Source organism: Myotis nattereri (assembly GCF_964212035.1).
Source record: "Myotis nattereri genome assembly, chromosome: 18".
Lineage (NCBI taxonomy): Eukaryota > Metazoa > Chordata > Mammalia > Chiroptera > Vespertilionidae > Myotis > Myotis nattereri.
This window is the reverse complement of record NC_138093.1, coordinates 16,678,013-16,692,386: the sequence shown is the minus strand read 5'-3', so window position 1 is coordinate 16,692,386 and position 14,374 is coordinate 16,678,013. Positions and strand designations below refer to the sequence as shown.

General features: G+C 48.2%; 1 protein-coding gene across 3 annotated transcripts in view; it reads left to right on the top strand.

Annotated features, from left to right (window-relative positions):
• The window catches only part of SCYL3 (SCY1 like pseudokinase 3), a 28,622-nt gene continuing 14,248 nt past the window's right edge, over positions 1 to 14,374 (top strand). For 2 of the 3 annotated variants that reach the window (XM_081112998.1, XM_081112997.1), the window contains exons 1-5: positions 53 to 191; positions 5,062 to 5,272; positions 7,276 to 7,461; positions 11,811 to 11,924; positions 13,815 to 13,871. In XM_081112998.1, the coding sequence (XP_080969124.1) occupies positions 5,108 to 5,272; positions 7,276 to 7,461; positions 11,811 to 11,924; positions 13,815 to 13,871 (522 nt within the window). In that variant the 5' untranslated portion in view covers positions 53 to 191; positions 5,062 to 5,107. Of the gene's footprint in view, positions 192 to 5,061; positions 5,273 to 7,275; positions 7,462 to 11,810; positions 11,925 to 13,814; positions 13,872 to 14,374 lie in introns of all 3 variants that reach the window. The other variant, XM_081112999.1, reaches the window with a different exon arrangement.

Below are 14,374 nucleotides of genomic sequence, written 5' to 3'. Positions count from 1 at the left end.
GGCGGGCCGCAGGCTGGCATTCTGTCCGGCTTCCGGATCCGTCTCTATGGTGGCGGAGGGACCAGACCCCCGAAGACTGTGGGTGTAGTGGCCGGAGCCTCAAGGGGGAGGCGAGGGTGGTTGGTGCCAACTGGGGGCGAAGAGGGGACCGGAGCCAAGACCCTCAGCCACCGCCCGCTGCCCTCTGGCAGGTAACAGGGCGCCGCGTCCCTGTCTGTGCGGCCCGGGCGCGGGGAGGGGCGGCGAGCGGGGCGGTATGGGCGGTGGGCGCGCGCCCGGCTCGCGGGTCCGCGCTTCGGGGCGAGCTCGGCGCGGCGCCGCTGCCGGTTGAGCCCCGCCAGCCGCCTCCGTGCAGCCCCCTGCGGCCTGCGGGACGGCCTCTCCGTGGGGCTGGCGGGGGCCCGGCCCGGGGGGAAGCGCGTGGCGGGGCCTCGCGGGCAGGTGAGGGGCCGCCCAGCGACACCGCCCGCCCTGCCCCGAGCGCCCCTGAGCGGCCGCGGCTGGACCCCGTGGCCCCGAGCCGGCGGGATGGGGCGGGCGGCCGCCCCGGGACCCCGCCTCCACTCTGGCCCCCGAGGCCCGGTGCCGCCTGTCTGTGCGTCGCGCTCTGTATTTAGAATAAAGATGAAACGTTTGTAGGAAACCACGTGCACCTTCAGAGTCGCCCCGAATTCTGGACTCCCTGGCACCGCCGTTCTTAGGACCCGCGAGCAGCCCCGCCGCGTCTCCTCTCGGCTGAAGTCTGACCCCGTGGTGGGTCCATCGAGGCTTCGTTTGTATCGGGGACCCCTAGCAGGTCACCCCGAGCTCCAGGCGGGGATGCACCTGAAACAGAGCGGAGCAGAGGACCCCGAGTCACGTTGTCACCAGACGACAAAACGCCGGCCCTGACGGCTGACCTTGGCGCTCACAGCGCACGCCGTCATTATGTTCATTATCCCGGGCTCTCGCCGCCCAGGACCCGGAGCCCGCGTGTCCGGGCTGATGGGGGAAGCGCAGGGGGAGAGCTGTACCCCAGAGAAAGGGAGTGAGTTGCCCGGTGACCCAGACCAGAGTTCTGGGGTCCACAGGTGGCCCAGAAACTTGGGGTGCCGCCCGGGAAAGCCAAGGGGTGGAGGACGGTGGGCTGATGCGTTTCTCAGGACGAGACTGTGGTGCATCTTCAGGCCGGAAACAGCCTCCGTGATAAAACTCGGAAGCGTGTCGTTGAGGAGGAGAGGGCAGAGTCTGCAAAGCACTCGTGCGCACAGCACAGGGTCAGGGCAGCCTCCTCTGCCTTCTCGTGGCATATTTTAAAGCCAAAAGAGTTTGTGTTTCCCCCCTCACGCCTCGGAACAAGAAAGAACATTCTAGAAACCCAGGTGTTACTGTGTAAGCGTCTCACCTTGCAGTAAGTCCACGTGAACCCAATTAAGAATTGCAGTTTTTAAGGCGCTGTTGATAGCAACAGCTTTAGTGTGCCTTAGGATACAATTGTGTGGAAGTTAAGAATTACTGACTTTGAGACATCCTCAAATTGCCGTCAACAGCACATCTTATTTCCCCCTGGACACAGGGTAGAACCCTTCTGTTTCAGAAAGGGCGTCTTTCTCTTGCGTTCTCTCAAGAAAGGGAGTCATTCCCTTTTAGTTTTTCAGTGATATTTCTTAGGGCTGAGACCCAAAATGTTCACTGCTAAGAAAAATCACCCATTTTAACCTCTTGCTAAAGTGTTCGTGACGCTACGCTGTTAATTATCTCATAGGAGAATTCCTGATACTGAGTCCAAGGTGAATAGATGTTGCAAGGCCCATATTGCCACAAGGACGCATCTGCTGTTTGGAAATGACTAAGTAATCACTCAGCCAGAGCAGGGCCTGGATCCTGGCGGCCCTCTTATCTGCTGTGGGGATTCATGTGAAAACTACGGAAACAGCACAAGGCAGGTTTTCATTTTCTTGTTGATTTTTCAGGAAGCCTTTGTGGCTAAAGGAGTTAGGCCAGCTTCAGGGAGACACTTCCGAGGAACACTTCTCGAACTCATTGCTCTAGTCCGACTGGTTTTGCAGGCCAGACGGGAGGTGTTAGAGAAGAAAGAGGAGCGGAGTTCTGCTTATGAAACAGCAACTGGTTCCAAAGAACACAGACCCCTCAGCTCCCTGAGTGTACCCGAGGCTCCCTGCATGAGGCGGGGCAGGGGATGGATGTAGAATTTGGGGGGAGTAACGTGCCCCGTAAGTGCCACTAAGCTCCCTTCCTGATGCCCCCAGGCTTCCTCTGTGCCTGCCAGGTGTCTGCCTCCACGTGGCGTTGGCTTGCCATAGCCAACTCTACCTCGTGGCACCCTTTTTACCTGCTGATGGACAAAATACCTTTTGTTCATTCAGATTCCTGGGGAGACAACCAGACCACGGGCCCCAGAGATGGCTAATGTGTAGAGACAGCCCTTCCGTGCTGAGTAGACACGTGACCCATTAACTGTCCAAGAAGAGGAGCACAAGATCCAAGTGCTACCCTCGACCCTCCCTACTCAGCTGGGGTGGGAGTTTTGTCACCGGCTGGGCAGGCACTGCACCTTCTCTGGAATAAGAATTAACATGGTTGCTTTTCTCCATGATCCTACATACACATTTCTCATCCCCATAGAAAGGGGAATGTTGCATGTAGTTCTTTTAATACTATTTTGTGTTTTTAACACCTATTCTTTTTTTTTTTTTTAATATATTTTATTGATTTTTTACAGAGAGGAGGGGAGAGGGATGGAGAGTTAGAAACATCGATCAGCTGCCTCTTGCACGCCCCCTACTGGAGATGTGCCTGCAACCAAGGTACTTGCCCTTGAGCAGAATCGAACCTGGGACCCTTGAGTCCGCAGGCTGACGCTCTATCCGCTGAGCCAAACCAGTTAGGGCTTAACTCCTATTCTTGAGAAAGGTGCATTGCTAGGTGGGCAGGAACTCAGTGGATTTGTTACAAAGCTGATATCCATCTCTTTTTTTTTTTTTTTAATTCTCACCCGATATGTTTTTTTACTGATTTTAGAGAGGGAGAAATATCGATATGAGAGAGAAACATTGATTAGTTGCCTTCCGTATGTGCCCAGACTGGGAATTGAACCTCAGCCTTTTGGTGTATGGGACAATGCTCCAATCAACGGAGCCACCAGCCAGGGCCTAGCTTCCTTTTTATCTCCAGAAGGTCCCTGGATTTTGAAAGACTTCCGTTTTGGCTAGCCTTGGCCCTTGTCCGTGTGTTCCTTGCACAGTGGTGCACGTGTGTCTCAGACATGTGTCTGGAGTAGCATGACTCCGATAACAGAAGGCGTGTGGGTCTTCACCAAGTAGAGGGACTGTGTGTAATGATTATTTGGTTTATATTTATCCAAAGGAGGCAGATTTTAAACTAAAATTTTAAAGGTCTACATAGAGTATTTGGCCATGTTATCTGTTTGCCAGAATTAGTAAGAACTCTTTATTTTTTAAATTATGGTAAAGCCAGAACTGAAGTCTGCCACTTATTTTTCAGACATGTTGTTTGGCCTATACAGGCATTAATAAATTTTTTTGAGCCAACATTGTAAAACAGGGACATTTCCCCATAAATACGCTGGCTCTTGCCTCCTCCTGATCAAGGGCACAACCTGGCAACTCTGGGCCTCAGTCCTGGCTGGCACTCAGTGAGGGCGCAGGGCTGTCTCCCAGCAGGTCCTGTGCCCGCGCCACAGACCCTGTGCTGCTGGACTGCTGGGCATCACCTGTTGTGACCTTGTGAGCTGTGTCTCTGTTGTAAAGACAGGTCTGGACAGGGCAGGTCAACTGTGCATGTCTGCGTGCGTGGGCATCACCAGGATCTGACACCCTCGGCATAGCTCTGTTCACACTTCAGCATGTTTTTCGTATGCACTTTAGATAGGGATAGGCAGACAGGATACGTTTCTTTTTAAATCACCTTTACTGAAGTACAATTGACATACAATAAGCTGGACATATTTAAAGGGTGCGGCTGAAACTGGTTTGGCTCAGTGGATGGAGTGTCGGCCTGCGGACTGAAAGGTCCCAGGTTCGATTCTGGTCAAGGGCATGTACCTGGGTTGCGGGCACATCCCCAGTAGGAGATGTGCAGGAGGCAGCTGATCGATGTTTCTCGCTCATCGATGTTTCTAACTCTCTATCTCTCTCTCCCTTCCTCTCTATAAAAAATCAATAAAATATATTTAAAAAAATAATAACAATAAATAAAATAAATAAAGGGTACGATTTTACAGGTTTTGACATTTGTAGTCACCCATCACCGTGTCCATTATAATCAAGATAATGTATCCATTCCCCCCAAAGTTTCCTTATACCCCTTTGCCATCCTGTCCCCTCCGGGTCCCTCTGACTGGGCCCCCTCACCAGGAAAGCATGGATCTGTTTGTGTCATTAAGAGTAGTTTGCATTTTCTGGAATCTCGTGTGTGTGCATGGGGGTGGGGTTAGCATTTGAGATGACAAGTTTGCACTTTCCCCTCATTACTCAGCACAGCACTGAAGAGCAGAGGGACTGCCCTTTTTCTTCTGTTTGTTGTCGTTTGTATTCAGTGCCCTGTCTGTTTCCTGTCCCAGTTCTCCCCTGGGGTTTTACTTGGTCTAACTGAGCTCCCCATTTGTTAACGTGTTTTCATCACTGTTAGAAATAGTCTCCAGTTTGTATTGTTTCCTTTATAATTGCAGTTATTTTAGATATAGAGAAGTTTTAGTACTCCAGTTTTGCAACCCTTTCCCCTGTGAGGCGGGTGTGGGAGTGGGTTAGGGATGGGAGTGACCCTCGTCTGTGCTTGGTTGCCCATCACCCACCCTAAACATCAGGTGTGTGTGCTGAGGGTTGGCGGCAGTTGCTTCACGAATTGTTCAGTTCAAATGCACTTTTTCGAGCTGTCAGCTGATCACTGGCAGCATCGCTGGGACCGTGCCGAGCCTTTACCTTTTCACTGTCAGGCGGCCTAGGTTATTGTAGAAACGGGCAGGTTGGCAAGGCTGCGCCTGGATCCTTGGCTCATGTTGCAGAGACTTGAGGTTTGACCCTGTTCTCTGTTTCCTTTCAGGTCCGTGGCTTTGGGGAGGGGCTGCACGTGGCCCCCCGCCCCAGGGATGGGAGCGGAGAGCAGCACTCTGAAGAGCTGTGCGCTGAAGGGGCCCCCGGTCACACTGCCCTCGGGACTGGCCGTGTTCCCCGCAGAGCTGCAGGATGGCAGAGTCGCGTCGGTGTTCGTGTACAAGAGAGAGAACGAAGACAAAGTCAACAAGGCTGCCAAGGTACGCAGCGTGGTCTCTGAATAGTGAGTACTTTTCTTTAGAGAGAGGAAGGAAGAGGGATAGATAAAAACATCGATGAGAGAGGAGGTCATCAATTGGCTGCCTCCTGTACTGCCCCCACTGGGGATCAAGCCCGCAACCCAGGCATATGCCCTAATCAGGGATGGAACCAGCGATCTCTTGGTTCCTGGGTCGATGCTCAACCACTGAGCCACACCAGCCGGGCAATAGTTAGTACTTTTTCTATGAAAAATATAAAATGAATAAAGGCCAAGGGAGGTGGGTCATAATCATGGCCTTTAAAAACGTAGCTGTCCTTACTTCATGGGACTGTCCCCAACTTGCATGACATGGTCAAGGACCACAGCGATAGTCAGAAGCTCCAGAAGCTCAGTGCGGTGGCGTCCCATATCAGGTTGTACTTTGTAGCGAGAAGGTTGGGCGGTGACATCATGAGCTCTTCACGGTGTAAGGTGGAGAGTTCACCCAGCTCAGCTCAGGTGCTCTAAGTATTGACAGCCTTTCAGTAGTGCAGTGACCGCGGGCCTGGAAGTAATGTTTTAGGGACTGCTATTTTCTCTTTTCCTGAGGTATCGCAATGCAGCGGGCATTTTAAAGACAATGTTCATCATCCTGTCTCAGATTTGCATCTTAGGAAGAATATTTCTCCCTGAAATTTCATGCTCTCTAGTTTATGGTGTTATATTTCTTTAATAGGATGAAATGATGGCTTTCTCCCTGTCTAAAACCGGCAAGTGAACTCACACTATAGTTAAGAACTACTGCTCTGTGTAATTTAAAGTGAAGTAAATCCGAGGTAGAAGGGTAATAAAAAGTTAAGCCCAAAGGCTTGAGTTAATTCTCTGTATACCTGAGTCATAACTTATTCCTGAGACATGGGCCCAGTTTCTCGTCAAGGCTGGATCTCACTCAGCCCGGGGAAGGATGCATCCTGACCAGTCCCTCGTCCCGCTCCTGCTGGGCAGTGAGGTCCTTCCTTACTCAGAGCCCAGCACCGGGACAGCAGGTGGTGGGCCAGGTATCAGGAACTTCGGGACCAGTGCTTTCAAGGCACTGTCATTAGTCACAGGCACCTTCCTCCCCCAGGACCAGCACTGTTTCTCTCTCCAGTTGGTGCCCGTTAGGAGCCTGTCCGAGTCACATTCAGCAAGGGCACCGTGTGCTCCCTCTGTTCTCTGGAGCAGACGCTAGGATTAAGAAATGTTCCTCTTTGAGTGCTGACTGTGAGCCTTTCCCATGAATCTGTGTGCAGAATGCATGCAGAATTGTGCCAGGGGTGCCCCAAACAGGGTTCTTGCTCAGGATCAGGCAATGAGCGTTTTCTTCCTTCGGTAAAAAACAAGGAGCCACTTTGGACCTAGAATTTTGGTGGGCATGCAGGGTTCAAAATAAACAGAAACGAAAATGAAATTTATTTTTTCACTTATTAACCAGGTGAACATTTATCGACTGTGTTTCTAGGCCAGCACTGAACCAAGTAGCATTCCTCTGGCATATTGTTCTGCCTTGAGCCTGAGAAGAATAAAAGATGGTGCATAAAACCAACAGAAAATAATTAGACCTAAGACAGAAAAGCAAAATGAAGAATTTTCTTTGGAGGCAAAAGTGAAGGAAACTCACCCCTTGGATCTTCTTCCCAGAGCTGACTCCCGTTTAGTCTGCATGCTTCCCTTTACTTTTCAGAGTCAGGTGGTTGCTTTGGGCACTTTCCAGTTCAGAGCAGTAATTCTCAAGAGGTATGGGCTGTCAGGCTCACGCTGCACAATAGCATTAGACGTCCCTGAAGTGTTATTTAAATGTTGGTAAAGTCGATAAAGTCACAGCAAGTCCGAGATTCTCCTTTGTCTTATTTGACATATGGGGGGAGGGAGGGAGCTGAAAAGGAGCTTGAATGCAAGTCTCCATCTCTTAACTTTCCTGTGTCCTGTATGAATGTGGGTTTGAGTCATTAACCTCAGACTCTTCTGTTTGTACTTTTAAAGCACCTGAAGACACTCCGGCACCCCTGCTTGCTGAGATTCTTATCTTGCACGGTGGAGGCAGATGGCATTCATCTGGTCACTGAGCGAGTGCAGCCTCTGGAAGTGGCCTTAGAAACACTGTCCTCCCCTGAGGTCTGTGCCGGGATCTACGACATCCTGCTGGCTCTGATCTTCCTTCACGACAGAGTGAGTGGCCTGAACACAACAGGGGGGGGTGAATGGTAAATTATGCTGCACATAGAAGTCATAAGTTCCTGTTGCATGGAATTAAGCAGTTAGTGACAGACTATTTCAGTTTACTAGTCTCCCCCAATTCTGGGTAAGTCTTTATGTATAGACTGAGATAAATCAGGCTGCAGCTGTTACTTGTTAATAAAATCAAAACAAAAGTTTAACATCAGGCCCGTGGACCAAAGTTCCTCTTCATTTTCAGCAGTTTTATTCCATTTTCAATTTTGAAAAGAAATGATAATTTCTCAAACACTTGGAGGCTGAATAGCATGCTATTAAACAACGATTGGATTACCAAAGAGATCAAAGAAGAAATTAAAAACATCCTGAAAACACAACAATCCAAAATCTATGGGACACAGTGAAAACAGTCCTGAGAGGTAAGTTCATAGCTCTACAAGCCTACCTCAAAAAACAAGAAAAAAAAATGGTAATAAAGAGAGCAACAAGAAAAGCCCAGAGTGAGCAGAAGAAAGGAAATAATAAAGATCAGAGTGGAAATAAACAACATAGAGACCAAAAGAACAATACAAAAGGTCAATGAAACCAAGAGCTTGTTCTTTGAAAGGATAAACAAGATTGATGAACCTCTAGCCAGGATCACCAAGAAACAAAGAGAGAGGACCCAAATAAAATCAGAAATGAAAGAGGTGAAGTAACAGCCCACCCCACAGAAATACTAAGAATCATAAAAAAATTCTATGAGCAATTCTATCCCAACAATCTAGTCAACCTAGAAGAAATGTGACCTTATTCCTAGAAAAATACAACCTTCCAAAACTCAACCAGGAAGAATAAAAATATCTGAATAGGCTCATATCTATGGAGGAAATTGAAGCAGTAATAAAAAAAACTTCCAACAAACAAAAGCCCTGGACCAGACAGCTTCACAGCAGAGTTTTATCAAACATTCAAAGAAGAAATAAAACCTGTCCTTCGCAGACTATTTCAAAAAATTCAAGAGGAAGGCACACTTCCAAGTGGGAATAGAGAGACCATACCTCAACATAATAAAAGCCTTATATGACAAACCTACAGCCAACATCATACTCAATGGGCAAAAATTAAAACTATTTCCCCTAAGAACAGGAACAAGACAGGGATGCCCACTTTCACCACTCGTGTTCAACATAGTACTGGAGGTGCTAGCCATAGTGATCAGACAAGAAGAAGAAATAAAAGGCATCCAAATTGGAAAAGAAGTAGTAAAATTGTCATTTGCAGATGATATGATATTGTACATAGAAAACCCTAAGGACTTCATCAAAAAACTACTAGAAATAATAAATGAATACGGCAGTGTAGCAGGAATCAAAATTAATACCCAGAAATCTATGGCTTTTTATATACCAATAATGAACTCACAGAAGGAGAAACTAAAAAAACAATCCTGTTTACCATTGCAAAAAAAAAAAAAGTAAGATACCTAGGAATAAATTTAACCAAGAAGGTAAAGGACCTATACTCAGAAAATTATAGGATGCTGAAAAAAGAGATAGTGGAAGACATAAACAAATGGAAGACATTAACCTAAGACAAGAAATCATAAAAATCCTAGAAGAAGCCATAGGCAGCAAAATAGCAGACATTTGTTGTAGCAATATCTTTATTGATACAGCTTTAGGGCAATGGAAACTAAAGAGGAAATAAACAAATGGGACTACATCAAAATAAAAAGCTTCTGCACAGCAAAAGAAACCTGCAAAACTACAGGAAAGCCCACTGCATGGGAGAACATATTTGCCAATGTTATCACTGATAAGGGTTTAATCTCCAAACCCCTATATAAGTTGTATAGGGAACTCATACAACTTAGCAAAAGGAAGATAAACAGTCCAATCAAAAAAATGCCCAAAGGACCTAAATAGACACTTTTCGAAAGAGGACATTCAGAAAGCCAAGAGACATGAAAACATGCTCAAATCATCCAAGAGATGCAAATCAAAACAACGATGAGGTACCATCTCACACCTGCCAGAATGGCTGTCATCAACAAGCGACAAGTGCTGGAGAGGATGCAGAGAAAAAGGAACCCTCATGCACTGCTGGTGGGAATGCAGACTGGTGCAGCCACTGTGGAAAACAGTGGCATTTCTTCAAAAAATTAAAAATGAAGCTTCCATTTGACCCAACAATCCCACTTCTCAGAATATATCCCAAGAAAACAGAAACACCAATCAGACAGGATATATGCACCCCAGTGTTCATAGCAGCACAATTTTCAATAGCTAAGATTTGGAAACAGCATAAGTACCCATCAGCAGATGAGTGGATTAGAAAACTCTGGTACATTTACACAATGGAATACTACGCCGCTGTAAAAAAAGAAGGAATTCTTACCATTTGCAACAGCATGGATGGAACTGGAGAGCATTATGCTGAGTGAAGTAAGCCAGTTAGAGAAAGATAAATATCACATGATCTCACTCATTTGTGGATTATAGTGAACAACATAAACTGATGAACAAAAATAGAACCAGAGACAGAGAGGCATCGAATGGACTGTTCAACCTATGAGGGAACGCAGGGGTGAGGAGGTAAGAGATCAACCGAAGGACTTGTATGCATGCATATGAGCATAACCAATAGACACAGATAGTAGGGGGATGAGGGCATGTGCTGGAGGGTGGGGGTGGCCAAGGAGAGTACAATGGGGGAAAAAGGAGACTTATATAATACTGTAAACAATAAAGAATTTTAAAAAAATAAAAAAGCAATAATTTCTTAGTGGCAGAGTTTTACACATCTCTTCCCATTCAAGTAGGTTGTACCAGTGAGAGACTGTGGCAACGTTTTCAGTTGAGGAATAAAGTGGCCACTCCTGGGTCACTGCTGGGTCGTGTCTAGACGGGTTAGAGTTACTGTTGCTTAGTGGAGTTTACACACTGATGTGGTAGGACCAGCCCCCAAGATTAAAAACACCAGTCACAGGTTAGAAACACTTGCATTTAACTCATCTTAATGTTTGTTTTTAAATTTTTTCCTATTAATGGGAGACTGAGTCTCCAAATATCACTTTGGGTTTATCTTCTCTTAAAAGTGTGTCTGAGGTTCACATAGAGGAATTACTCATGCTTCGCTGTGGATATGCCCTTTGATGGAGGAGTGTGTGCACGTGCTGAAGAGTTTGACTAGTGTAGTGAGCGTAAGGTAAAGTCAGCCCTCGCCCTCCTTAAATGCAATGTCCCGTTTCATCCTTGGCGCTCAGGCTTTAATCCGGGAAGTTTGTACGGGTAAAGCGAACCTCTGTGTGCTGGTTCTCCTTCATTTTTTCTCAAATGGAAATGTACCATTCACACTATTCTAAATCTTCCTTTAAAATATATGTACCTTGCGCCTGGCCAGTGTGGCTCAGTGGTTGAGCATTGATCGACCTATGAACCAGGAGGTCACAGTTTGATTCCCGGTCAGGGCGCATGCCCAGGTTGCAGGCTCGATCCCCAGAGTGGGACATGAAGGAGGCAGCCAATCAATGATTCTCTCTCATCATTGATATTTCTATCTCTCCCTCTCCCTTCCTCTCTGAAACCAATAAAAATATATTTTTTAAAATAATAATAATAAAATAAAATATATATACCTTGGAGTGTTTTATATAGAAGTAGGTACATATTTGCTCTCCTGGGTAAAATATTTAAAATGTACTTGTGTCTGGAATAATTTCTAGTTTGGAAAAGAAACCTTTACTTCATCCCCGTTCTCAGGTTCTTCCTCCCTCTCACGTGTTTGTCTGCCCTGCTTGTCTAGTGTGGACTCTAGCTCTGCTGTGCTCTGTGGTATTTCTGGTCATCCAGAGTATCTCGTTCCTCCTCTTCGGGCGGGATTTTCTCATGCTTACTGGGCTAGGACTTAAGGTGACATGGGTCTGGGTTCCTGATAGAAAGTGGGCAAGAGAGAATTGAGAGATTAAAACAGGAACCTGTGGGAGCCAAGAAACTTGATGTTTAAAGGCATCGGAGGCAACCGCGCTCAGGATATGAGGACGGGGATTCGGGTTTAGGGACGTGCATCTCCTGACGCCCGTGGGAACGGGATGTGGTATCTGAGCAGTGGCCTCGGTGTCTTATTAACCTGCCAGGCTGGCGGGGAGGGAGTAACAGAAGCCCGTCCCTGGCGTCTCCCCTTCCCCTGACTTCAGTGCTGAACAGGCTCCTTCGGCCTCTCATGCCCAAAGTCAGACTCCACTTAGGATGCCACAAGAGGAAGACTGGCCAGGCCTTTTTCTTGGTGATTAGTATTTAGTTTTTTAAAATTTCTACTTCAAAAGTTGGAGTGGCAGTCTTCTTCCTGTTCCTCTTTTCCAGGGCCACCTAACGCATAACAACGTCTGCGTGTCCTCTGTGTTTGTGAGTGAAGATGGGCACTGGAAGCTGGGAGGGATGGAGACAGTCTGCCGCGTGCCCCAGGCCACCCCGGAGGTAAGCGGTGACAGCGCGGTACCGGAACTGGAGAGCGGGCTGGTGTGGTCTCCGCAGGGACCTCCTCAATGTGGGGCGATCTTAGGTTTGGAGACGTGACGTTGTCAGTGCTCGTGTCCTAGAATTGTGGGCGTTTATCCTTACGAGGCCACTGGCGTCGTTTATTCTTTTCTCCTCATTTTGTAGCTGAGGAGCCTGAGGCTGAGAGGTATAATGGCTTAGTCAGATTTTCAGTTTTACGTCCCTCCTCTCTGCTCCTGAAGTTAATGATTCCACGTCATGTTGAACGTTGACCTGACCCGCATGAGTCTGTCTTGGCCAGGCGTGACGTGTCTACACTTATCTTTACAGCTCCTCCCAGATGGTGCCGGCACATATTACATACAGCCTGTTCGAGGCACAATCATCGAGGTTGTCCCAAGTCACACATTATGTCCTAGGAGCTGGACTCGGGGCCTGTGCATCGGAAACCCCCCTAGACCCCCCCTCCCCCCAGCCCCCGCGGCCTTGTGGCTGCCTGTGGCGTGTCATATAATTTGTCCAGCACAGATCTTCTTTCCAGCGTCCCTCCTGGGCTGCCAAACCTCTTTTGTGTCTTCTTTCTTGTTTTCACCATGCTGCATGTTGCCGTGAGACTCACTCTTTCTGAGAAAAGAAAGCCCACCTGTCGTAACATCCCCACTGAAGCCTTGCCACCCCCTCACCTCTACCCACCGTCCCCTCCGTGGAGCGTCTGCAGGGGCCTCACCCAGTCCGCACTTTCCTGGGCTCTCACTCAGTCAGGTGCCATTTTACCACAAGGACACTCTGATTATCATTCTTGCCCGTTGATCACTTCCTCCCAGACTCCACCTTATACTCAGCATGTAGTGCCTTCGGGGACAGATTCCAGACTCTTCCCCCAGCCGCCCTCGGGCTCCATCCGCTCACACTCCCTTGCTGAGTCCCACCCTGAGTGGTCTCAGGTGTGCGGTGCCCTTCCCCTCTGGCTGTGGCGCTGTTGCTGGGCACCCCCTTGCGGAGGGCTCTCTGGGAGATGTGAGGCGCCACAGTGTCCTCTGGGAATCCCTCCCCAGTGTCCCTCCCCAACATGAGTCCCTCTGTGCCTCTGGCCCTCTGCTGTGTGACTGAGACTAGTTCATGTTCTGGGATGAGCGCACCTGCAGGGGCAGCGAGCTGATTGCATTCAGTTTCTATTCCTGGTGCCCTGAATGGTGGGAGGGACTTACGAATTCTTGAAAAATAATCTTTATGGCAGTGAAAGAATGTACTGTTCTGTGATTTTGGTTTTCTCTTGATAAGATCCTCAACTTTTTTAAAATTTTTTTTTTATTGATTTCAGAAAGGAGGGGAGAGGGAGGGAGAGACAGAAACATCAATGATGAGAGAGAATCATTGACTGGCTGCCTCCTGCAAGCCCCACCCTGGGGGTTGAGCCCACAACCTGGGCATGTGCCCTGACCAGGAATCAAACTGTGACCTCCTGGTTCATAGGCTGATGCTCAACCACTGAGCCACGCTGGCCAGGCAAGATCCTCAACTTTTATAGCTCACGTGGCAGCGAACCTTACAACTAACTCAATGCAGTGAGAAGATGGGTGACAGATCCCCCTGCTGGGGAGCCTCTCACTGGTTTATGTCCTTGCAGGAGGGAGAAGGTTCTGGGTTTGTTTTCATGTGGGACAGCAAGGGTGTCTGTTAGACCAGCTGAAGAGGGACGATGGAACTGACATTTTTTCAGTGAGGAAGTTGAATGTGTGTATTTGATGGGTGGCGGTGTTGGACGGTGTCGTGGCTACTGTTTCCATTGCTCGTGGCTTTTGTCGCTTGATGTCATATGGTTCACCAAACATCCACATGAATCCCTCTCTGTACTTTATTTCTGTCTAGTTTCTGCGGAGCATTCAGTCAGTGAGAGACCCGGCTTGTATCCCTCCTGAAGAGACGGTAAGATGCTACCTGCCCTTTGTGTAGCGAGTGTGACACTTCACAACAGCCCTTCTCTGCCCACCCCTTCCTTTGCTGAATTACAGAGGCCGAAATTCCTGTGGCCTCGAAGGCTTCTGAGGGTATCTCTTCACCAGCAGACAGCCTTTTCTTGACACTCGGCTGACATTTTGGTCCTACAGACACTGGTGACATTGCTTAAAGATGGAGGGAGCTCACTGATAAGTGAAATCCAAAGAACAAAATAAACAGACAAAAATAGAAACAGACTCATAGATACAAAAAACAGACTGACGGTTGCAGGTTGCCAGAGGGGAGGGGGTCTGGGGGCTGGGTGGAAACGGTGAAGGGATGAAGAAGTACACATTGGTAGTTGCAGAATAGTCACAGGATGTCAAGTACAGCAGGGGATACAGTCAGTGGTATTGCGGTAACGATGTATGTGCCAGGCGGGTACTAGCAATATCAGGCATCACTTCGTGAAGTATGTGATTGTCTAACCA